Source organism: Puma concolor, chromosome B4 (genome assembly GCF_028749965.1).
Source record: "Puma concolor isolate L17-30 chromosome B4, mPumCon1.1.hap2, whole genome shotgun sequence".
In the NCBI taxonomy this organism is placed as follows: Eukaryota; Metazoa; Chordata; class Mammalia; order Carnivora; family Felidae; genus Puma; species Puma concolor.
The window spans coordinates 65,813,911-65,838,806 of NC_141673.1; the positions used below are offsets into that span (position 1 = coordinate 65,813,911).

Genomic DNA, 24,896 nt, shown 5'->3' on the forward strand with positions numbered 1-24,896 from the left:
TTTCAAATTAGTTTAGGGGTGCTTGGGTGGCTCAATCGGTGAGTGTCTGACTTCTGCTCAGGTCATGATCTCCTGGTTCATGAGTTCAAGTCCCACATCGGGTTTGCTGCTGTCAGCCTCTTAGTGCAGAGCCCACTTCAGATCCTCTGTCTCCCTCTCTGTGCCCATCCTCTGCTTGTGCTTTCCCAAAAATAAATAAATACTTTAAAAAATTATTTTAAAAAAAATTTTTTAATGTTTTTATTTATTTTTGAGACAGAGACAGAGCTTGAGCGGGGGAGGGGCACAGAGAGAGGGAGAGACAGACAGAATCCGAAGCAGGCCTTAGGCTCTGAGCTGTCGGCACAGAGCCTGATGCGGGGCTCGAACTCACGGACTGTGAGATCATGACCTGAGCCGAAGTCGGATGCCTAACCGACTGAGCCACCCTAAAATAATTTTTAAGGGGTGCCTGGGTGGCCACCCTAAAATAATTTTTTTTTTTTAATTTATTTTTTTGGGACAGAGAGAGAGCATGAACGGGGGAGGGGCAGAGAGAGAGGGAGACACAGAATCAGAAACAGGCTCCAGGCTCCGAGCCATCAGCCCAGAGCCTGACGCGGGGCTCGAACTCACGGACCGCGAGATCATGACCTGGCTGAAGTCGGACGCTTAACTGACTGCGCCACCCAGGTGCCCCTAAAATAATTTTTTAAGGGGTGCCTGGGTGGCTCAGTCGGTTAGGCGTCCGACTTCGGCTCAGGTCACGATCTCCCAGTCCGTGAGTTCGAGCCCCGCATCAGGCTCTGTGCTGACAGCTCAGAGCCTAAAGCCTGCTTCGGATTCTGTCTGTCTCTCCCTCTCTCTGTGCCCGTCCCCCGCTCAAGCTCTGTCTCTGTCTCAAAAATAAACATTAAAAAAAAAAAAAACTTTAAAAAAATTATTTTAGGGGCACCTGGGTGGCTTAGCTAAGCGTCCAGCTCTGGCTCAGGTCATGATCTCACGGTTTGTCAGTTCGAGCCCCGTGTCGGGCTCTGTGCTGACGGTTCAGAGCCTGGAGCCTGCTTCAGATTCTGTATCCACCTCTTTCTCTGCCCCTCCCCTGCTCATGCTCTCTCCCTCTCAAAAATAAACACTAAAAAAAATTTTTTTTAAATTATTTTAAAACTTGGGCAACAAATTGATCCTGTAGAGGACAGAAAATCACAAGATAAATGTGATTTCTCACTGCCATCAACAGCAGTTTCAAACTATGATGTCAGGAATCTTTTACACTCTTAAAAATTTTTACATTCTTAAAAATTATTAAGGACCCCAAACATAAATTTATGTTTACATGGATAGTATCTATCAACATGTACTGTTTTAGAAGTTAAAATGGAATTTTAAAGATATATATTCTATTAATTCATTTACAAATGACAATAAATTGATTATATTGGTAATACAACTAATGTTTCATGAAAAATAACTATTTTCCAAAACAAAATAAAATGTGAGAAGAATAGCATTATTTTACATTTTTTTTTAACACTCTTTAGTATTTGGCACCTGTATTCTCATGTCAGCTCCTGCATTCAGACCCTAGGAATCTGTACAGTTCGGTAAATGCCTATCTAACAAAAAGGATGAATACCTAATTTCACTTTCTTCATTAAGGTGATTTCATTAAGTACATAAATCTATTTAATTTTTATCATGGAAAAAATTATTTTTCAAACTTAGTTATGTTTTATGCTTATTTATGTTTTATGCTTCATGCTATAGCACAAAATAGGTGCCCCATAAATATTTGCCAAATAGATAAATTTTCTTAGGGTCTGTTTTTTGTTTTTTTGTTTTTTTTTTAAGTTTATTTATTTATTTTGAGAGGAGAGAGAGAGAGAGAATGAATGGGGAGGGGCAAAGAGAGAGGGAGTGAGAGAATCCCAAGCAGGCTTTGTGCTGTCACTGCAGAGCCCCACATGGGGCTCAGTCTCATGAACCATGAGATCATGACCTGAGCCAAAATCAAGACACTTAACCAAATGAGCCACCCAGGCGTTCCTCTTAGGGTCTGTATTTGTCTAACTGTAACTGACTGCATGCTAGTAATTTTGTCTTTCATTGCAGTCTGTGAACTAATGAGGTCAGGATATGAGCTAATTCTGACTCTAGGATATTAAGTTCACTCCAAGGTCTAGATAATAAAAAAATTATCTTGGCTTCACCCAGGTAAGCAGGGTACAAACCTATCTCTGTCGTATGAAAGAAGATTTCTTGCACTTCTTGGCTTCTTCCAGAGATACCATCAAGGAGAACGAAGACTGAACTGTTTCTAGTAAAAATAATAATAGCTGCTTTTAATAATAATATTAAGAACAACAACAATAATAAATAGCTGCCTTTTAATGAGTGTTTACTAAATATCAGGTACTGGGTTAGGCATGGATCATGTCATTTCATTTTTAAAATAACCCTGTGAGGTAGACATTATCTCCATTCTATAGATGAGTAACTTTCACAAAATCTCTTAGCTGGCAAAATCTAACGCCAGGGCCTTTGATCACCTGACTGCTTCTGGACTGAAGAGCTCTGGATCAGGGAGTAAGAGTAGGAATTGGAAAAGCTATTTTTGTTATTGGGTCTACTTCTTCATACAGTTAATGTAGATGAGAGGATACAGAGATAATTCAGTGCTTTTCTCTCTCCTGTAGCACCAACTGAAAAGCAAAGAATGACTGACTTAGTTACTCCTCTGGATGCTGATCAGTCCTGGGTCCAAACTGAGTTCCAATGGAGCAAGGGTAGGATTTGAGAGACCTGTCACTTGTTAATTACTGAGCACAGACACAGAATCTTGGTAAATACAAAAATAGCATTCCCTGTATACTGTGTTCATAAGGAGTTTAAACATGAGTGGGGTGCTAAAATATTTGTACACAGAATAATACACCAGGAAATATAAAGTATCTAATAGTGTTGGCCTTTGGATGAAACTTTTGTACCACCTGTGTCAAAGAGGAGAGAATAGGTTACAGATGTGATTAACTTTGTGCTGGAATAAATATTTCTCCATGGCTCCAGGAACTTTCGTGATAAGGGTAGAAGAAGTTTTCACAGAGGAAGATAATAAAGTTTCTTATTCTCAGTTCCTCCCTTAGAGATAAATTCTGGATTCAAATGCAGACCAAGAAATAGGTCAAGAGCACTCGATCTTACGCCTCCCAGTCACAGTTTCATTTTGGGACTCCTTAAGATGCTAAGAGAACTAAAACTGGTTTTGACTTATTCTGAAAATGACTATGTAGAGCTTTTCCTAGAGCTAATGCTCACAGAAATTTATGGATGTGGAAGAGAGAGATCTTTTTTTTTTTTTTTGAAGAATTTTTTTCTTTTAAGTAAACTCTATGCCCAATGTGGGGCTTGAACTCACGACCTTGAGATCAACAGTCGCATGCTAATGGAGTGAGCCAGCCGTGTGCCCTAAGAGGGATCTTTCTTTAAATTTTTTTTTAATGTTTTATTTATTTTTGAGACAGAGCATGAGCAGGGGAGGGGCAGAGAGAGAGGGAGACACAGAATCCCAAGCAGGCTCCAGGCTCCGAGCTGTCAGCACAGAGCCCGACGCAGGGCTCAAACTTATGGACTGTGAGATCATGACCTGAGCCGAAGTTGGACGCTTAACCGACTGAGTCACCCAGGCGCCCCTAGAGGGATTTTTCTTGAAGAACCAAAGAATAGTTCCTTATTTTTCAAAGGTCTACAAGTTAGAAATTAATTACAGTTAATGATAACACCATGGAATACTAGATTTGGGAAAAAATCTTAAGGGCACGGGTGGCTCAGTCGGTTAAGTGTCCAACTCGATTTAGGCTAAGGTCATGATCTCTCTGTTTGTGGGATCCAGCCCAGAGTCACGTTCCAATCTAACAGCATGGAGCCTGCATGGGATTCTCTGTCCCTCTCTTTCTCTGCTCCTCTCCCACTCATGCTCACTCTCTCTCTCTCTCTCAAAATAAACTTAAAAAAAGAAAAAAAATCTTAGATATCATGTCATTACTTCTTCTAGATGATAAAACCAAGACCCAAAAGTTAAGTGACTTAAGTTTATATGACTTATTAATGGTAGATTTGGGAATAGAATTGAGTACTAATAGGTAATTTATTTCTCATCCTTCCTAATTTCCTTTCTTCCAGGCTACTAAAGTTCTAAGTATTTCCATAATTTTTTGTTTAGGCAGGAAGGTGACCAAGACCCAGGATATTTGTATTTAGGAAGAGCTCAGTCTCAGTTCTACTTTGCCCTCCAGTTAAGATCTTCTTGATTTTTGATGTGAGGGAAACTACCATTTATTAAGCATTTCCTTTGTGCCATGGTCTTCATATATATTATCTCATTGAATAGTTATAGGATTCTTGTAAAGTAGACCAGCACTTCTAATTTTAATAGGCATAGGAATCACCTGGGGATCTTGTTAATGCAGATTCTGATTTTGCAGGTTTGGGATGGGGTTTGAGATTCTGCATTTCCAAAAGGTTTCCAGGAAAAACCAATAATGTTTTGGTCTTATTTTGAGTAGCAAGGATGTTGATACTATCTTCATCTTCTAGATGAAAAAACAGACTTATAGAGATTAAGTAAACTGCTGCAGTTCCTTCCTACAGGCAATAAATGGAAGACTAGTAGATAAAATGATAGGTCTGACCTAGGTCTTTCTGACTCTACAGCTCAAGATGTGATAAGAGAAGCCAGGAAAAAAATGGAAAGAGAGCTTATGTTCTAATATTTCTCAAACAGGTCACTTTGCAAGTAAGTCAGTGGCAGAATCTAGGAATAAATTAAAAAGTCCTGGTTCCCAGCCCAGTTTTTTCCCTTTGCCTTCCATCAGCCCCCTAATCAGGATTTTTTCTTTCATGCTTAGCAAACCATATTTAAAATTGGCTTTGGATTTTTATCCTTACAGGTTTATTGCTAAACCCTGTGCACTCCGTGTTGGCATCCAGGACAGTGGTCCTTATCAGGCGCAACCCAATGCCATCCTTGAAAAGGTGTTCGTATCTATTACCAAGGTAAGTCGGCAAAGAAAGAGAGGAAGATTCATGTGAGAGGTTACCCCATAGGGCAGGGGGCGGTAGAGAGCAAGTGTCTCCAAGGATAGGGATAGGATGGGATGATCTTTCACATTTCGGTAGTCTATATAACCATAAGGAGAACTTTATCCCCTCAGGGAAATACCTTTGGGTCAGGATCCCTTAAATAAGTTTACATACATTTGGATTTTAGACCTAGTAACCACAACCCCACCTTCTCCAGACACACATCGTATTTTGATTTTGTTTTTCCCTGCTCCAGTTTCTGTCATTATCTAGTTGCATAATCCAGATAGGGATGGTACCAATAGCCTTTGTAGTTTTTTTTTTTTCAAGTTTATTTATTTATCTTGAGAGCGAGCACAAGCAGGGGAGGGGCAGAGAGAGGGAGAGAGAATCCCAAGCAGGCTCTGCACAGTGTGGACCCTGATGTGGGGCTGAACTCACAAACTGTGAGATCATGACTTAAGCTGAAACCAAGAGTCGGAGACTTAACCAACTGAGTCACCCAGGTGCCCCTGCAGTTTGGGTTTTTAATAGCTTTTTTTATTCAGCTTGGGCTGGAGAGAGAAGACCAAACAAGGATTCTAAAGGAAAGCTAATAAAGCTTGGCTACAGACAAAGGTCTTTGATATGTGAAATAGGACTTCTTACTAAAAATGAGTATGGGGGTGAAACCTAGAAGGATAAACATCCCTTAAACCGTTGTAGTTGTATATCCCCCCTTTTTGCCACTCAGCTAGTCAGGGGGATTTAATGAGAGGGTTGAAGAGAAAGGGACGTTCTGACTCTGGTCATGCATCCACAGTATCCTGATGAGAAAAGGCTAGAGGGCCTGTCAAAACAACTGGATTGGGATGTCCGAAAAATCCAATGCTGGTTTCGTCATCGGAGGAATCAGGACAAGCCCCCAACGCTCACTAAGTTCTGTGAGAGCATGTAGGTGTGCATATGGAGGTGGGGAGTGAGAAGGGTGGGGTATGACTGGACTGAGGTTTTCTTTTGGTAGGACAGTAGTCAATGAATGTAGAGGGCTGACTCAATTTATTGTAGGCAGGAAAGAAGAGAACTGGAAGACCGGTCGCCCTTAGTGTCTTGAACATGCCGCCATTAAGCTACATGTTGTAGTTTGATTTTGTTCTTCCTTCTCAAATAGATTGGGAGTGAATTCCTATAACTGCACTTATATAGGTAGATAGGCACACCCTTGTACACCTTGGTAGAGATAGTACCGGCTTGCGGTAAATTGACATTTTGGTAGGAAGTATCCTTTCCTGGACATACTGTACTTCATTTCACTGGGTTTTTACTAATTATCCCCTGTACACAGAACACAATTGATCATTGTCATGCAAAGAAAATATTAGGCACTATCATTAGGGAGTCTGATATGGAAGAAAAGTTGATTATAACCAGTATACACTGGTGGGAATCTATTTTAAACAAAGCTGGAAGACGTCTATCATTTCGGATTTTTAGGTAACAATATTTGTCCCCGTGCTGGGAACTTTATCTTTTTTTTTTTTTTTTGAAGATGTTATTTATGTATATATTTTTAAGTAAACTCTTTGTTCAACCTGGGGCTCAAACTTATGACTCCCATGATCAAGAGTCACATGCTTTACTGGCTGAGCCAGCCAGGTGCCGCTCTGGGATCTTATTTCTTACCCATAATTGTGTTGTCCCCAAATCTGCTATCCTGACCTCCTTAGCCTCAAAAACTTTCTTTTGAGTGAATATTCATCTGACCTCTATTCTTTGCCCACCCAGGTGGAGATTCACTTTTTATTTATGTATATTCTGCTATGGAATTAGATTTCTCTGGTCGGTAAGTCTAAACTCTCTCTGGTCCTCTGTTGGGTTCTAATCATGCCTACATCTCTAGAGATAAGAGTTGTGTGATACCATTAGATCTTTATTTCCTCCCTGCCCTTTTATTTTTTTCTGTAATGCCTACAGCCCAGGTTTATATGCCAAATAGATTGTTGTCTGTCTGGCATCTGATTTTGTAACTTTACTGTTTCTCCCTTTATTTAGGGGAGATAATTGTAATAGTAATAGCATAGTACACAAATAGTAATAGTATTGATTAAATCAGATGTGATTTAATCTGATGCTGGTTTACAAAGTCTGTGATGGTTTACAAAGCATTTGACAAAGATCTTGTTCTTCCAAGGAGACAGTTGTAGAAATCAGGGTTAGGTTACTGTAGGAATCAGTAAACCTTTAAAGTGGATAAAACAGGTATTATTCCTGCTTTTCAGTTAATTGTCAAAAGAATTTCAGGCTTTTTGATTCCTGAGTCCATGTTGTTTTTTCCACTGTACTGTACTATTTTCCTCTAAATGTTATAATTAAGACTTCAAAATACATTAAGTAAAAAGCAGAACTGAAGGAAGGGAACAGATAAATATACACCACGGTTGGTGACTTTTTTAAAAAAATCTTATAAAAAATTGTTTGATGTTTATTCATTTTTGAGAGACAGAGACACAGCGTGAGTGGGGGAGGGGCAGAGAGAGGGAGAGAGGGAGACACAGGATCCGGAGCTGTCAGCACAGAGCCCGATGCAGGGCTCAAACCTACGAACTGTTAGATCATGACCTGAGCTGAAGTCAGTTGCTTAACTGACTGAGCCACCCAGGGGCCCCTGAAATCTTACAAAATATGTTCTGTGATCATAATGAAATTAAATTAAAAATGAATAATAATAAGATATCTAGAAAATATTTGGAAGTGAAACTCTTCTAAATGACCCATGGATCAAAGAAGAAATCACAAGGGAAATTAGAAAATACTTAATTGAAATGATGCTGAAAATCCAACATACCAGAACTTAGGAGATGCCCCTAAAGCATGCTTAAAGGGAAATTTATAACTTTATATGTTTATATTAGAAAAGAAGAAAGCTTTAAAGTCAATAATACAAGTTTCTACTTTAAGATCTGGAGAAAGAAGAGCAAAGTAATGCCAAAGTAAGTTAAAGGAAAGAAATAATAATTAAAAACAGTAAAAAAATTAATGACATAGGCAATAGACAAAGCCATGAGTTGGTTCTTTGAAAGGTTTCATTAAAATTGGTAAACCCCTAGATAAAAAGAAACAAATCATCAGTGTCAGAGAGAAAAGGGCGGGGGGGCTGTAACTATAGATCCTGTAGACATCGAAAGTATAGTAACACAATATTATGAACAATCAAATAGTAAAAAATTCAACAACTTAGATGAAATGGACAAATTTCCTTAAAGGACATTGAAACTCCATTAGAGATAATTATTTTTGATTTAAATCTTTGCCATGCAGATCTCTCTCTTGGTTGTCGAATGGAATCACGGTCTTCCTGCATCCCTGCACCTGGTTCCTATATCCTAGGTGTTGAGGTTTTTAAAAACTATCCTAGAGCTCTCCCTGCTCTTATTTATTTCAAAGCATGGCTTTTCTATTTGTAATAATACTTTTCTTGCTCTAGAACAAAAACCTAACCATTTATTGACCTTTTAAGGACCCCCTAAATTCTGTCAAGAGGGGGATTCCTTTTTCTTCCCCATTTCTCTTTTGCTCCTAGCAGAGAGAGAAAGGGATTATTCTGTAAACCAGGGTTGAATCCTAAAGGCTGACTTGGATTATCTCTTTCCTTTTAGTCACCTTGGTTCTGGGACATCCGACAGTGCTGGCATAGCTATCCGTATCAGGTACAGTCTGAGCCCTTTCAAGGCAGGGGCCTCGTGTGTGTGTGTAAGGTGGGGTGGGCAGGACAGTCCCAGAGCAGATGGCATGTTTTCTTGGTTTTCTTGAGGGATTAGGGGCTGAGTCTCTTTGACTCATGTATTTAGGGTATCTATTTCTGGGCCTCCCATAGCTGTGAAATCCAGTGATCTTTTCCAGATTCCCCGTTATATTCACCCTAATTGGGCCCAAAAGAAAAGCAGCTTCCTGGCACTTGATGAGATGCTTTCTGGCTCAGGTGTCCTTTTTGAATCAAGGGTAACTTGGAGTCTCCTTAAAAGCATCTTGGTTCTAATCTATTCTAGAAAAATGTCGAGGGGCTGTAACAGGGTGGAAGAAAAGACCTGAGTATATTAAATCCCCTGAAAAGCACTAATTGTCCAGAATTCTAGATACACTGATTTGATTGTGCTATAGTATGTGTTAACCTTATGTCTAAAGATGCGAGTAGAAAATGTGTATGTGGAGGGGCAGAGGGAAGAGGTTTAAGTCTCCATACCAATCCCAAATCTGTTAGCTGTTACAGATCTTGCAACACGGTGGGGAGGAAGGGTGTCTAATAATTTTGGGTATTGGTCCTCCAAGACGGAGAAAGTTGCGGAGATGGAATGAATTTTTGACTAGCTGGTATTCTAACTACTTCTTTCTCTCTTTCAGCCTCTCACAAGTGGGCTTTATTACTATTATATCATGGAATTGGCCTTCTATTGGTCTCTCATGTTTTCTCAGTTTATAGACATTAAACGAAAGGTAAGGACATTGTCTCCCTCAACTCTAACATACTGCATCCTCCTTTCTAGCAGCCACCATCACTGCCCTTGTGGATTCTCTACCCTGATTGGGACCACAAAAGAGGGAAAAAGTAGGCTTGATGGGACTATTAGCTTTTTGTAACCTTCTCAGAAATGAGACTTGACTAATGATGAAGTAAGTATATTTGAGGCGTTCAGGGCAGCCCAGGATAAAAAGTTAACCAGCTAAAAAGCATATCCTTTTCCTTATTTTCTCTAAGGTTCTTACATGTATAGAGCTTTGGAAACTAGTCAGAACTAAGGGATAGCAAGGCCTGATCCAGGAAAAGGCCGGCCTCCAGAATAGCTAGATCTGGCTTTTGTTTTGCTGTAGAGCCCTCGTTCTCTCTCTCTCTCTCTCTCTGTTCTCCCTTCTTGGTGACCCCACTTACTTAAAGAATGTCAACTGGAAAGGGTTTTAGATGATTTCATTTACCATTTTCTTGCTGTTGTTTAGGAAACAAAGATTCGGAGAAGTGAGTTGACTTGCCCATATAGTGACAAAGTTGGGAATGACTTAAGTTTTTTATAAGTGGACAGAAAGGGCATAATCTTTACTTTATTGGTATGCACCTGAAGTAATGTGGTTCCAGCAGCTCTGACTTTAATTTGTCACTATCTCATGGTTATCTTTGGTGAGGAAGACCAGAATTAGCATTTATGGGAATGTATTAAAACTAATCTGGGTTATTAGTTGTTGTGTAATCTAGAAGCTTGATACTCAATTCAAATGTCTTGCACTCTTCTATGGTCAGGAGACACAGGTCCCCTTATTAAAATTTTATTTTAAAACATGACACATATAAAAAGATTTGTAATATATATGTGGGTTTTATTTTATTTATTTTTTTTTTAATGTTTTTATTTATTTTTGAGACAGAGTGAGACAGAGCATGAGCCGGGGAGGGGCAGAGAGAGAGAGAGAGAGAGAGAGACAGAATCCGAAGCAGGCTCCAGGCTCTAAGTTGTCAGCACAGAGCTTGACGTGGGGCTTGAACTCACGAACTGTGAGATCATGACCTGAGCTGAAGTCCGACGCTTAGCCGACTGAGCCACCCAGGTGCCCCTATATGTGGGTTTTAAAACATACTAGAATGTATACTTATGAACCCACCCCCAACTCAAGAACTATAACATACCACTATATCTATGTGGAGAGCACAGACTTTTCATCCTTGTTTCTCTCACCCAAATTCACCTGTCTTCTCCCATTCTCTGTCCCTCAGTGGGCTGAGAAGTATTTATTAGACATGTCTGATAACAGGTATTTAGAGATTTCTGAGTCTGACCTTGGCATTTGAACCCAAGAGGAAATTAGAGCTTTAAATCTGAAAGCAGAAAGTGCTTACAGTTAAAATGGATTGTTTAGCATTTCTCTGAAACTTTTTTGAAGAGGTTAGCTTTGCCCTTCCATAAACCTCTCCTTTCTGTTAGGTCTCTTTGGTTGAAATATCTTTCATCAAAACAGTCTTAGAATCTCACAGATTACCTATGGCTTGTAGGTCTGACTACCACCTAGGAAATTATTTCCAAGTGTCAACTCAGCATACATGGTCTACATATTCCACAACTTCCAAAGAAAACTGTTATTTTCTGTGCTTTGAACTATATTAACATAGATTATGGGTCAGTCACTGGTGTAGAGTTTTGGGTCAAACGGTAGGGGTGCTCCATATGGGAGAGTTCAGACAAAATGGAACCTCTAAGCGGTGGGAGAAGATCCTCAGAGAACATGCAGGGCATTGGGTTGGCTGATATCTCTATGGCCTTGCCTTTACCTGCCCCTTCTATTTCCATTCCTTGCTAGGACTTCCTGATCATGTTTATGCATCACTTGGCCACCATTGGGCTCATCACCTTCTCCTATATCAACAACATGGTTCGGGTGGGAACTCTGGTCATGTGTTTACATGATGTCTCAGACTTCTTGCTGGAGGTGAGACCCCCCCCCCCAACTCCTTTTTCCTCATTATTCCTCTCTTTCTCTCCTTTTCTTCCTATTTGAGAACCGGCTTTCTCTCAACTCAATTCTTATTTTCCTTTCTCCAGGCAGCCAAACTGGCCAATTATGCCAAATACCAGCGTCTCTGTGACACCCTTTTTGTGATCTTCAGTGCTGTTTTTGTGGTCACTCGTCTAGGAATCTACCCATTCTGGTGAGTGTTAGGGTCATGGAGCTGTGGTCAGTATGTAGCTAATGATACCTTTTGCCAATTTAGGAAATAGGCCACCAAAAACCCTATTGCCCTGCTTTATCCTTGGCTTAATCTGACCCTTTGTGGACTCACAGGACCCTCCCACAGTATTCCTAGGGAGGTGTAATCCAGACTGAGAACATCCAACTCACTTGGCTGTGGCTTTCCTGACTCCTGTCTGAGGGACAGCCCTCACTTTATGCCTAAGTAATTCCTTTGCCTTCTTTTGCGCTGATTATAAAATTCTCAGGCTCTTCTTGTTTTCCCGCTCTTATACCTTCTACCCCACCCTAACCACATACCACTCTGACTTGTACACTCCCTACTTGATGGTACAGAGTCAGTGACTGCAGGTTGGAGATTTTGCTTAGTCTGAGCGAATCAGCCACCACCTGTCCTGTATGTGCCTGAGGATCTGAGTAATGACTAGGATTATGATTAAAATTGCTGCTCCAATTTTGTGAAACTCTGCGTATTTGAAACGATTAAATGTGACTTAATCCACCAATTTCTGAGATTCACATATCTTTCCCTGCCCCTAAAGATAGAAAATTTCATAGGCCCCCTTTCTTTATTTTCTCAGTGTTAATGAATATCCCTAGAATTTCAACTATTAGAATGTATAGGGAGAAAACATACTGGGTTCTGCTTCCCAGGGAACTCCACTTCATTGCTGTCTACTTGGCTTTAACTCTAGAATCTCACCATTGGCCTACTTCTTCTAGGATTCTGAACACGACTTTCTTTGAGAGTTGGGAGATGATCGGGCCTTATCCCTCCTGGTGGCTCTTCAATGGCCTTCTCCTGATCCTACAGGTTCTACATGTCATCTGGTCCTACCTAATTGTGCGAATTGCTTTCAAAGCTTTGATCCGAGGAAAGGTGAGGAGGAAAGATGGCTTCTTTCTTTGGGGCTGGGTAGGAAGATAGATATTACTCAGTAGACTTCTCTAGCCTAGTGAGCCCCAGCTACTCAAGCAGACCCAGCAAAAAGCTTAGGACTCCAGAGGACTCCTTTTCTATAAGTGTTTAGCCTTTTAAGATATCACTAAGAGGGGTGCCTGGCTGGCTTAGTCAGTAGAGCATGTAACTCTTGATCTCTGGGTTATGAGTTTGAGCCCCACCTTAGGTACAGAGATTACTGGAGGAAAAAAAAAAAAAAAAAGATACAGGAGGAAAGATCTGCCTTCTTTCTGTCCCTTACAATAACTGTGGTTAAATAATGAACAGTGTTATGTTTCTAGATGGCTTTAACCATTTCCTACCCCTTACCTACTTCAGTGGATTTCATATTTTTGCTTTTTAGCACAGAAACCTTTTTTCCAAAGGAAATTGTATGTAGAACTCTACACTATAAACTTATGAAAGCAGAAACGTTTGATTGCCTAGGAATGGCATGGTAGTTCACAAGCCACCCCAAGATGACCACACTGTGATGTTTAAGATATGGGACTAAGTACTGACCTCATCCCACTGTTGTATGAAGAAATGATCCTAAATGAGATCGGTATTTAGGGTTTCAAATACCCATCTTATGCCAAGAGCCCAAAAACACAAAGAAAGATGTCATTTATGGTAAAAATGATGAAACTCATAACTGAATTTTGCAAGTTCTGAAGCAGTCAGGCTGGGATTTGCGCATGGGCTGAGGATTCAGCCTTCGGCAAATGCAGAGCCCAAGCTGGGAGGGGTGGTGGGGGGGCGGGGGAGGGGGCTCTGCTAGAGGAGACACTGACTCTAGGACAAAGGGATGGAATGTAATGTAACCCAGGCATATATGATTTCTTGTGTCCCTGTTCCTTATGGCTGCAACTGGTTTCAGAACTTGCTCAGTGTGCCTATGCATCTTGCTGTAGCTACTAGACATCTCTCTTCTCCCCTGCTTTTCTTTCCTGACCAGGTGACCTATCCAGGAAGGATTAGACCCAGACTCTGTACTCTCCACTCTTTTCTCACCTCCTTCCTTTTTTCTATGCCTGGTGGGAGCTGGACAGTTTCATCTCTTGCATGTAAGTGTATCTGTGCTTCTAGTGTTCAGTAAAGCATGTCTGTCTGAATGTGTTCCTCTTCCTTCCTGCTTCCCTTCCTGTTCCCTGTGTTGTCTCAGAGCATGCCTGTCTCCTGACCTTGTGGGGCCATTGTTGACTGGAGCTCAAGTTGCCAGATAGTTTTTTCTAAATGGAGGCAAGAGTTGAGTCGACTCTTATTTTTTCCCCTTTCTGAGCCTCCCTTTACCTCAAATCTGTCAGTTGCCTGGGCTCAGAGGTCAAAGCTGCAATAGATCACAGAGTCTTAGAGCTAACCAAAGCAAGTGCCCCACTCCTTGGCAACAGCATATAGATCTTTGTTCCCTTCTCACCCCCTTCTTTCCTTTACTTTTTTTAAAATTTATTTTTTATGGACTTATTTTTTTAAGCTTATTCATTTTGAAAGAGAGACAGCGTGTGTACTCAAGCAGGGGAAGGGCAAAGAGAGAGAGAGAGAGAGAGAGAGAATCCCAAGCAGGCTCTGCCAGTGCAGAGCCCAACGGCGGAGCTCAATTCCACAAACCGTGAGATCATGACTTGAACCGAAATCAAGAGTTGGACACTCAACAGACTGAGCCACCCAAGGCGCCCCTAACTTTTTTTCTTTTTTAAAAAAACACATTGAGGGGCGCCTGGCTAGTTCAGTTGGTAGAACATGAGGCTCTTAATCTCAGGGTCATGAGTTCAAGCCCCACATTAGGCACAGAGCTTACTAAAAAAAAACCAAAAAAACCCACACTGATTATCTGTCAGTTCTGGAAGTCAGAAGTCTGACAGTCTCACTGGATTTCTCTCCTTTACTTTTTATGGTCCATGGTAAAGAACTAAAAAGACTTTGCTTGATATGCAGGGTAGTTTTGATTAGAAAACGTTTTTCCAGTCCAAACTCTTCATATGAAAATCTAAAACCGAAAAGCTGTGGTTAAGAGGTAAAAAGATTCAGGCTGCCTGAGTGGCTCAGTCGGTTAAGTGTCTGACTCTTGATCTTGGCTTAGGTCATGATCTCATGGTTCTGTGAGTTCAAGCCCCACATTGGGATCTCTACTGTCAGCACAGAGCCCGCTTCAGATCCTCTCTCCTCCCCTCCTCTGCTTGCTCACTCAAAAATAAACATTAAGGGGCGCCTGGGTGGCGCAGTCGGTTAAGCGTCCAACTTCAGCCAGGTCACGATCTCGCGGTCCGGGAGTTCGAGCCCCGCGTCAGGCTCTGGGCTGATGGCTCAGAGCCTGGAGCCTGTTTCCGATTCTGTGTCTCCCTCTCTCTCTGCCCCTCCCCCGTTCATGCTCTGTCTCTCTGTCCCAAAAATAAATAAACGTTGGGAAAAAAAAAAAAAAAACATTTAAAAAAAAAAAAAAAGGTGGGGGGGTGTCAAAATACAACTAGCAAGGTAGCAGGGAGATTAAATGAAAGAATCATTCAGTAATATTCTTGAGGGCCTACTTTGTGCCAGGCTCTTCCCCGGACCCCAGGGAGATAGTAGAACCATACAGACCCATTCTCTGCACTGACAGCATGGAGCCTGCTTGTGATTCTCTCTCCCCCATTCTCTCTGCCCCTCCCCCACTCACATGCTCACTCGCTCTTTCTCTCAAAATAAACATTAAAAAAAAAAAAAAAGTAAAGATTCACAGACAGCAACATGATTGGGGCTGGGATTCTTCTCTTGATGACTGCCAATCCACTTTTCTTTTCACCAGACTGGTATCTTGGCAATGCTAAAGTTGCACAGAAGTGGTCTTGCCAGTGGGAAAACGGACAAGATTGGAGAAATAGTGTCATAGGGTATTAAGCCCAAAGACAGTAAAACTACTGAAGAAGGCCTAGTTATGAATCAGCTTTGGGGATAAAGCAACAGTCAGGATAACCAACATGAATAACTGCAGTGGCCACAACCATCACGAGATAGAAGCGATGGTGACGGCCATCTGTATTGTTTGTATCGGCCTTTTCTATTTTTTGAAGTGGGGGAGGAGAAGAGCATCTGGAGTTTCCCTCAGACCTCAACCTGGCCTCAGAGAATGATTTCACCTCCCTCGGCTGGTCCTGAGAGACACACACCCCCCACTGCCAACGCAGCTTCTTATTCCATAGGGAACAGAATCAGAGATGAGGAGAGAGAAACTGAGAAAGAGGCAGAGGATGCCTTTTCACGATGGTATCCATGGCGCAGGTAGTGTTTTGAGTCCGGTGCCACCAGAAAGTGGGCCATGGTGGGAGCAGTGCCCAAACATGGGCTGTGTGGTCTTACAATAGCAGACAAGTTCTGTCCTCACCTTTCGTACTTCTGGCCCCATCCCACGCAGGTGTCGAAGGACGATCGCAGTGATGTGGAGAGCAGCTCAGAGGAAGAAGAAGCGACCACCAACTCAAAAAGCCCCTGTGGCAGCAGCTCCAGCAATGGCGCCAATCGGGTGAATGGTCACATGGGAAGCAGCTACTGGGCTGAAGAGTAAGGTGGTTGGTGTGGGGACTAGAGCACACATGGACTTGTAGGGCCACTGGCAACCTGCTCCTCTCAGGCCTCCCCACCTACACTCTTGTGACTAGGGGCTCTGCAGGGCACTGAGGAGAATCAAAAGAGCAAATATTTTCACTTAAAAAAAAAAAAAAAAACCAACTCTGCCATTTTGTATTTAATAGCCTCCGGTTCTTTCGGTAATGTTATTTGCTTTGTGGGTGTGTGTGTGGGTGTGTGTGTTTGTCTGCATGTGTATGTGTGTGTGCATGTGCATGTGTGCATATGCACGAGTTTCATTTCCTGGGTTGGGGCACAGTACTAGACTGGGGCCAGTAGGCCTTGTGCCCCCTTTGAACCCACCTCAATCCCAGATTTGGCTGCATCTTGAGTAATGCTGGCTCTGGACTGTCCCTTCCCTTGTTGTCCATGGCTTTTGAAGCTATGGCCATCTGAATGGAACAGTAGAGTTCAGCTCCAGGTTTCTGCACTGTTACTCCTCGGAGCTCGAAAAGTCACACGAAGTTGTACAGAAACAGATAACCATGGATGGATGATCAGGGTTTTTGTGGCCCCTAGCTAGATTCCCTTCCCACCACCTGGTAGTGACAGGGTCCTGCTGACGCCCTGCACTTCACTCAATGGTACGCAGGGAGCGGGAGTGGGGGAGGGTGAGCTGAGGGCTGGAAGAGGACCATAGCCACTGGGCGAGCCGCTAAGGGTTTATACTGTTGTTTACTCTTGTGTGATTAAAAGTGCTTCAACCCTCCTCTGCTGTCTCAGCCTCTTCAGTGACTCTATCCCCAATTCCCTGAATCCATACGCTAATTCAGAAAATGTTCAGACCTGATTCTAAAGGCTCTTAGACACCACGTTTTTTTACTTTCTGTGCATTGCTAGAAAGAGTGCCTACATTTTATGGCTTTATGTATTAAGAAAAAAATAAACATGCATAGTAGTCACAAAAAATACTGAGCAGATATATGCATGTTACCAAACCAACAAAGGATTTGGTTGAAGACACTTTCAGATACCCTTATTTCCCATACAGAGGCTACCAGTTAACATTTAAAAGACTGCAATAAGGGGCACCTGGGTGGCTCAGTCGGTTAAGCTTCTGACTTCGGCTCAGGTCATGATCTTGCGGTTCGTGAGTTTGAGCCCTGCATCAGTCTCTGTGCTGACAGCTTGGAGCCTGGAGCCTGCTTCAGATTCTATGTCTCCCTCTCTGTCTCTGCCCTTCCCCTGCTCATGCTCTTTCTCTGTCTCAAAAATAAACATTAAAAAAAATTTTTTTTAAAGATTGCAATAAATGAGTCTAAGAAGATGTTTCCTCTTTTAGTTCTGTTTTCTTTCAGCCGTGGAAAAACAGTCTTCCTAATCCAGACTTACCTGTAGTTGAGGTCCTGGCAAAATTAACAATGACATTATTCATCTCAGAGTAGTTTTTCATTTAGCGAATATTCAGATTGTCATAGTATTTCCAGATGTTGTTGTGTACATTAAGGCATATGGAGTGCTTCACTGTCAGGGAGATGGGTGAAAACTGAAAGAAACCAGTTACTGTTCTAAGAATCAGATACTTGATGTTCACTGACATTACTGGGATAGCGACCCTGCTAAACTCACCTTACTGAGTGGCTGGCTTTTGAAAAGACTTACTATGGGGCGCCTGAGTGGCTCAGTAGGTTGAACGTCCGACTTCAGCTCAGGTCATGATCTCACTCTCTGTGAGTTCAAGCCCCACGTCAGGCTCTGTGCTGACAGCTCAGAGCCTGGATCCTGCTTCAGATTCTGTGTCTCCCTCTCTCTCTGCCCCTCTCCTGTTTGCACTCTCTCTTTCTCTCTCAAAAATAAATAAACATTAAAAAAATATTTTAAAAAAGTTTTTAATAAAAAAACAAATAGACTTACTATGGGGCATGCAAAAATTTCTAAAAAAAATCTTAGAGTTATTTGGTCAGAGCTAAAATCTTACATTTAGTTCCTCAAGTTGCCTTATTAGTTGAATAGACTAGTAATTGTGAAATATGAAATTTATTTTTGTAAGATTCTGTTTTTTATAGCATTTATTTTTTTTTTTAGTGTTTACTTATTTTTGAGAGAGTGCATGAACAGAGAAGGGGCAGAGAGACGGAGATAGCATCCAAAGCGAGCTCTGTGGTGACAGCAGAGAGGCCAACGTGGGGCTCAAACCCATGAGCCATGAGATTATGACCTGAGCTGAAGTCACTTAACCGAATGAGCCACGATCAGTGTGGAGCCTGCTTAAGATTCTCTTTCTTCCTCTCTGCCCCTCTCCCCTGCTCACCCACTCACTCTCTTAAAAACATTAAGAATGTCATCTAGACTGGCACACATCACTTCCACGGTATTCTACTGATCAAAGTAGTCACAGAGACCACCTACATTCAAGATAGAGACTACAGTACCTCTTGATGGGAGGAGCAAGGTCACTGCAGAAGAACGAGTAGAATGGGAGACACAGCTGCTTTCATCTTTGAAAAATTCAATCTGCCACACTGAGGACATGGAGTCTCAAATTGCTCAAAAAGACCAGTGGGGCGCCTTGCTGGCTCAGTAGAATATGCTACTCTTGATCTCAGGGTGGGGAGTTCGAGCCCCACGTTGGGTTAGGCACAGAGATTACTAAAAAAACAAACCCACATTGCCCATCATCTATCATGAGCTATCACGTTATCGCAATCCCAAAAGTAATGGTACGAGTTTCGTTCCTAAGTGATTCAGTACGCTGGTTGTAAACCAAGTTCTTCAGACTTTAGATCCAGTATTTCAGGCAGGGAAATATTTTCAGTTCAATGAAATATTTAAGTGCCTTCTGGGTGGCTCTGTCAGTTAAGCATCCACTTCAGCTCAGGTCATAATCTCATGGTTCATGAGTTTGAGCCCCGTGTTGGGCCCTGTGCTGAAAGCCTGGATCCTGGAGTCTGCTTCAGATTCTGTGTTTCCCTCTCTCTCTGCCCCTCCCCTGCTCGTGTTCTGTTTCTCTCAGAAATTAACATTAAAAAAAAATTTAAGTGCCTACTTTAGGATCGGCACTGTGGCAGAAGCTGGGGACACAAAGATGAACAAGATCTGGGTTTCTACTCTAAAAGAGCTCAGATACCCTGAGTAAGGGGCGGGGGGGGGGGAAATAACTACAATGTGATAAGAATTATTTTTTTTAAGTGTTTGTTTATTTTGAGAGAGACACAGCACAAGTGGGATTGGGGCAGAGAGAGAGGAGAGAGAATCCCAGCCAAGCTCCACACTGTCAGCACAAAGCCCGACGTGGGGCTTAAACCCACGGAACTGTGAGATCATGACACAAGCCGAGATCAAGAGTCAGATACTCAACTGATTGAGCCACCCAGGCACCCTAAAACTATTCTTTTTTTTTTTTCTAACGTTTATTTTTGAGAGAGAGCATATGCACAGTAGAGGAGGGGCAAAGAGAGAAGGGGACAGAGGGTCCAAAGCGGACTCTGCACTGAGAGCAGAGAGCCCAATGTGGGGCTTGAACTCACAAGCCGTGAGATCACGGCCTGAGCTGAAGTTGGACGCTTAACTGACTCAGCCACCCAGGCACTCCGTGATAAGAACTATCCTAAATTATTCTTGGCAAGATGGGAGAAAACTTGAAATTTGAAGCTAGGCCATTAAAGATGAGTAGAGTTTTGCTAGGAAAACAGAAATGGAAAGGTATTATGTTTAGAAGAGATGTCAAAGTATATGAAAGAGATCAGTTCTGGCTTAATGCAGGCTAAAATAACCTGAGACAAACATCTAGAAATGGTACATAAAGGTTACTTTTTAAAATATATATTTTTTGGGGCCCCTGGGTGGCTCAGTCGGTTGGGCATCCGACTTCGGCTCAGGTCATGATCTTGCAATCCGTGAGTTTGAGCCCTGCATCGGGCTCTGTGCTGACGGCTCAGAGCCTGGAGCCTGTTTCAGATTCTGTGTCTCCCTCTCTCTCTGACCCTCCCCCATTCATGCTGTGTCTCTCTCTGTCTCAAAAATAAATAAACGTATAAAAAGAAAAAGAAAAAATAAAAGAAAAAAATATATATATTTTTTTTAAGTTTATCTATTTGAGAGAGAAGGAGAGAGAGAATCCCAAGCAGGCTCCACAATGTCAGTGCAGAGCCCAACGTGAGGCTCAAACTCCCCAATCATGAGATCATGACCGGAGCTGAAATCAAAAGTCAGACATTTAATGGACTGAGTCACCCAGGTGTTCCCTGGTTTTTTGTTTTTAATGTGTAGCTGAGCTTCCAAGAAAGGGACACAAAAGACACAATGAATTACTAGAGGGATAAGGGGAATATACTTGCTAATGCTGACAAGAGACAAGATCAAGCAGGAAGCTGGAAATGAGACCTCCAGTTAAAGCTGGGACCCTGAGATAGCAACAGTCTTAGTAAAAGAGGGGAAACTGAAAAATGCATCCAGCTGGCAAAAGAAGAAAGCAAGGAAGTTTGCTTGGGCTTGTGGAGTCGGAAGATTCCAGAGTTCCAGGCCCATGAAATGGGCCTACATTTCATGTGAATTTGAGAACTTTTTTTTAATATGGAATTTATTGTCAAACTGATTTCCATACAACACCCAGTGCTGATCCCAACAAGTGCCCTCCTCAATACCCATCACCCACCCTCCCCTCCCTCCCACCCCCCATCAACCCTCAGTTTGTTCTCAGTTTTTAAGAGTCTCTTATACTTTGGCTCTCTCCCTCTCTAACCTTTTTTTTTTTTTTTCTTCCCCTCCCCCATGAATTTGAGAACTTCAAATAGCTACTTCCTGTGTGGTCTAGGAACCGTCATGACCCCCACCCCCACCCCCACCCCATCCCCAAGTAAGAACTTGCATGAAAGTGGTCTCAGGTCAGTTATCCATGGCACTGCTCTAGAGAGACATGTGCATGATGATGCAGACCACGTGGGATGCTTACGCTACCACCGCCACCACCTCCCAGATAAAAAAGCTCTAGAAGACCATCTCTGTCAAACCTGCAACACCTTTGATTAACAAAATCTTGTTATCCAGAATACAGATACAAAGAAACAAAGACAACCCAATAGTAAGACAAAGGCAGGGGAAGGAGCAAAGGATATGAATAGGCAGTTTCTAGAGGAAACATATGCTAATGGATAAGAAATCAACAAAAAGGTGCTCTACCTTACCAGAAGTCAGTATGTAAATTAAAACGAACAGAAACCACTTAACACCACTTTGGAAAAACAGCTTAACAATAACTAGTAAAACTAAATATTAGTAATAATTATTCTTGGGAGAAAGTAGCATATGGGCCCAAGGAAACTACACTTTTCTAGGAGGGAAAAAGTGGAGATGTCTCCGTGATCTTTCACTAGAGGGATGGAATAAATTGATTTACTCATGCAGCTGGAATATTATGTCGCGATTAAAAACTAGGTTTTCGGGGCGCCTGGGTGGCGCAGTCGGTTAAGCGTCCGACTTCAGCCAGGTCACGATCTCGCAGTCCGTGAGTTCGAGCCCCGCGTCGGGCTCTGGGCTGATGGCTCAGAGCCTGGAGCCTGTTTCCGATTCTGTGTCTCCCTCTCTCTCTGCCCCTGCCCCGTTCATGCTCTGTCTCTCTGTCCCAAAAACAAATAAACGTTGAAAAAAAAAAAAAAAATTTTAAAAACTAGGTTTTCTTGGGGCGCCTAGGTGGCTTGGTTGAGCAACTCGGTGCTGGGTGTGGAGTCTGCTTGGGATTCTCTCTCTCCTCTGCCCCTCTCCCCGACTTGCATGCACACTTTACACTGTCTAAAATAAAAAAAAACAAAACCCACTAAGTTTTGTCAATATGGATGTACTAGTCTGAGCCAGTAGGATGGAGATATAGCTATCTAGATATCTAGATATCTAGATATGTTTCTTAATTTGTTATAAGAAATTGGCTCACATGGTTGTGGAGGCAGAGAAGTCCCAGGATCTGAAGTCAGCAGTTGGAGCACCAGGAGAGCTGATGTATTTCCAATCTGATTCTGAAGGCCTGACAAACCAGAGAGCCCATTGGTATAAGTTCCAGTCCAAGTCCAAAGACAGAGGAAGGCCATTGTCTCAGTTCAAAGACAGTCAAGAGGACAGAAAGCATTCTCTCTTAGTATGCCTTTTTGTTTTAATTCAAGTTGACAGTTGACAATGGACTGACTGAGGCCCAACCACACTGGGGAGGGCAATAGGCTTTACTTCGGTCTATGGATTCAAATGTTAATCTCATCCAGAAAAGCCCTCACAGACGCACCAGGAATGTTTAACCAAATATCTGGGCACTCCGTGGCCCAGTCATGTTGCCACATAAAATTAGTCAGCACGATGGATAAATAAATGTCAAAAACAATGTTGAGTGAAAATGGCAAGCAAGCTTCAAAAGAATATGTCCCTTTTGATGCCATTAACATTACTTTTTTTAACCCCAAAATAATATTAAGGGCATTTCTATAGTAAAAGTATGGAAACATATACAGCACGAGAAGGATGGATAGTGTTTATCTCTGGGAAGGGAAGATGTGGATAAGGTGGGTAAATGGCATATTTTATTTTTAGTGCTTTAAATACATTTGGGATATTTCAAAAAAATTTTAGTGTTTATATATTATTTATTTTGAGAGAGAGTATGCACGCATGCAGGAGGAGTCGAGAGAGAGGGAGAGAGAATCCCTAGCAAGCTCCGTGCAATCAGTGGACAGCACAACACAGGGCTCAAACTCATGAACCTTGAGATCATGACTTGGGCCGAAATCAAGAGTTAGATGCTTAACCCACTGAGCCACCCGGGTGTTCCTCAAAAGTATAATGCATTGGCAGGGAACTGGAACTTGTTGGGAGTTGGATCAAAGTGGGAGATGAGAATACGAAGATGGCTTGGGGCCATATAGTGAAGGACCTTGACTTTCATGCTGAAGAGTTAAATTTTAGATGGTAGGTTATGGGAGCCCTCAAAGGTTTAAAGCAACAAATAAGTCTTTGAAAAGTACTCACGGGGAGGGTATCTTACTAATTGGGACTAGACCTTAGAGGCACAGGAAATGGAAAAGGAGACTATGAATTGACATAGACTGATAGGTAGCAAGGTTACAATCTGTACCACCCTCACCTCAGCCATCTGCAGTTGTTTTTTCTTGTTCAATAAATAGTCTTTTGAAGAGCAGGCCTCACCAAGAAATTTAGCCACAAACCCTAGGCCTATAGAAAACAAAACAAAACAAAACAGATTTGGGATCTTTTTTCACTCAAATGACTGCTCTATGAAAGACATCTAGGAAACAATACTAAACTTATTGGCAGCAACAGGGCTCTACTGACAAATTTATTATAAGGAATTGGCTGACGGAGTCACAGAGGCATTCCTTTTTATGGCTCCGCCTGGCTACTTTCCTTCACTGTCCCCTCCCTGCAGTAGGGTTCCCAGGACAAACTATAACCTTGCCAGCAAAGCTGACCTTGACTAACATAGGGTGTGGAGAGCCATGGTGTCCCAGGCCTTGCCCATTACTGGCTCTCTTCTGAGTCTCTGGCCTCTGAATAATAGAAGAAACCAGAGGAAAGCAAACTCAATCAACACACACCACATATTTTACGTATATATAAACACACTGGAAATGGTTAACACTAGTCACTTCTGTGTAGGGAAATGATGAGGAATAGAGGGAGTGACAAGGGGTACTTTTACTTATCTCTATTTTTTAAATACTTTACATTGGAAATATATTCATGTATTCAAAAAAAAAGCTTCCTGGGGCGCCTGGGTGGCGCAGTCGGTTAAGCGTCCGACTTCAGCCAGGTCACGATCTCGTGGTCTGGGAGTTCGAGCCCCGCGTCAGGCTCTGGGCTGATGGCTCAGAGCCTGGAGCCTGTTTCCGATTCTGTGTCTCCCTCTCTCTCTGCCCCTCCCCCGTTCATGCTCTGTCTCTCTCTGTCCCAAAAATAAATAAACGTTGAAAAAAAAAAAAAAAAAAAAAGCTTACAGACTAGTAGATATGATACAAATAAACATCTTTTTCCTTGAACAAAAAAAACCCCAGTAACTATTTTTGAAGCAAGCATGGCAATAAGTTGATAACAGTTAAAACTGAGGGATGGGTATAAAGGTTTTATTTCTATTCCCTCAGCTTTTGTATATGTTTGAAACTCAACAGATATTTTTATTATACAAGCTATATATATGTGCTCATCGTCAAAAAAGGAATTAAGAAAGTACATGACCTCTCCATTTGCCCCAATAACTATGAATGCTTGGTATACAGCCTTCCAAAACCACTTATCAGATAACCACATGTATACAAATGTTCCTTTTAAAGCAAAAATGAGATCATACTACACATATTCTGCTAGTTTTGACTGATCAACATTCCACTTTGTGGTATACCATTATTCTTTAACTTATTTAACACTCTTTGTTATGGGGCACCTGGGTGGCTCAGTGGGTTGAGCATCTTTCTTCGGCTCAGGCCACAATCTCATGGTTCGTGGGTTTGAGCCCCACATTGGGCTCACTGCTGTCAGCATGCAGTCTGCCTTGGATCCTCTGTCCCCTTCTCTCTGCCCCTCCCCTGCTTGTGCTCTCTCAAAAATAAACATTAGAAATTTGTTTAAAAAAAGATTATAAAAAAAAAAAAATCTGTCT

The 24,896-nt window shown here is 42.0% G+C and overlaps 1 protein-coding gene and 1 long non-coding RNA gene across 5 annotated transcripts in view; one reads left to right on the top strand and one right to left on the bottom strand.

The window, feature by feature from the left end:
- CERS5 (ceramide synthase 5) overlaps nucleotides 1-17,015 on the top strand; it is a 32,890-nt gene extending 15,875 nt beyond the window's left edge. Inside the window, exons 2-11 of one of the 4 annotated variants that reach the window (XM_086713425.1) lie at nucleotides 4,926-5,031; nucleotides 5,861-5,991; nucleotides 6,823-6,880; nucleotides 8,694-8,744; nucleotides 9,436-9,528; nucleotides 11,377-11,505; nucleotides 11,619-11,725; nucleotides 12,490-12,646; nucleotides 13,665-13,773; nucleotides 16,095-17,015. In XM_086713425.1, coding sequence (XP_086569551.1) covers nucleotides 4,926-5,031; nucleotides 5,861-5,991; nucleotides 6,823-6,880; nucleotides 8,694-8,744; nucleotides 9,436-9,528; nucleotides 11,377-11,505; nucleotides 11,619-11,725; nucleotides 12,490-12,646; nucleotides 13,665-13,773; nucleotides 16,095-16,117 — 964 coding nt within the window. In that variant the 3' untranslated portion in view covers nucleotides 16,118-17,015. Of the gene's footprint in view, nucleotides 1-2,739; nucleotides 2,766-4,925; nucleotides 5,032-5,860; nucleotides 5,992-6,822; nucleotides 6,881-8,693; nucleotides 8,745-9,435; nucleotides 9,529-11,376; nucleotides 11,506-11,618; nucleotides 11,726-12,489; nucleotides 12,647-13,664; nucleotides 13,774-16,094 lie in introns of those variants that run through there. The other 3 variants (XM_086713426.1, XM_025930243.2, XM_086713427.1) reach the window with 3 other exon arrangements.
- On the bottom strand, nucleotides 1,570-23,994 carry LOC147579180 (uncharacterized). Its single transcript, XR_015253633.1, has 4 exons — nucleotides 22,173-23,994; nucleotides 18,679-18,895; nucleotides 16,065-17,792; nucleotides 1,570-2,296 (listed from the first exon to the last, which is right to left on the bottom strand). It is a non-coding gene; the product is annotated as an uncharacterized LOC147579180 (long non-coding RNA).
- Nucleotides 23,995-24,896: the final 902 nt, after the last annotated feature.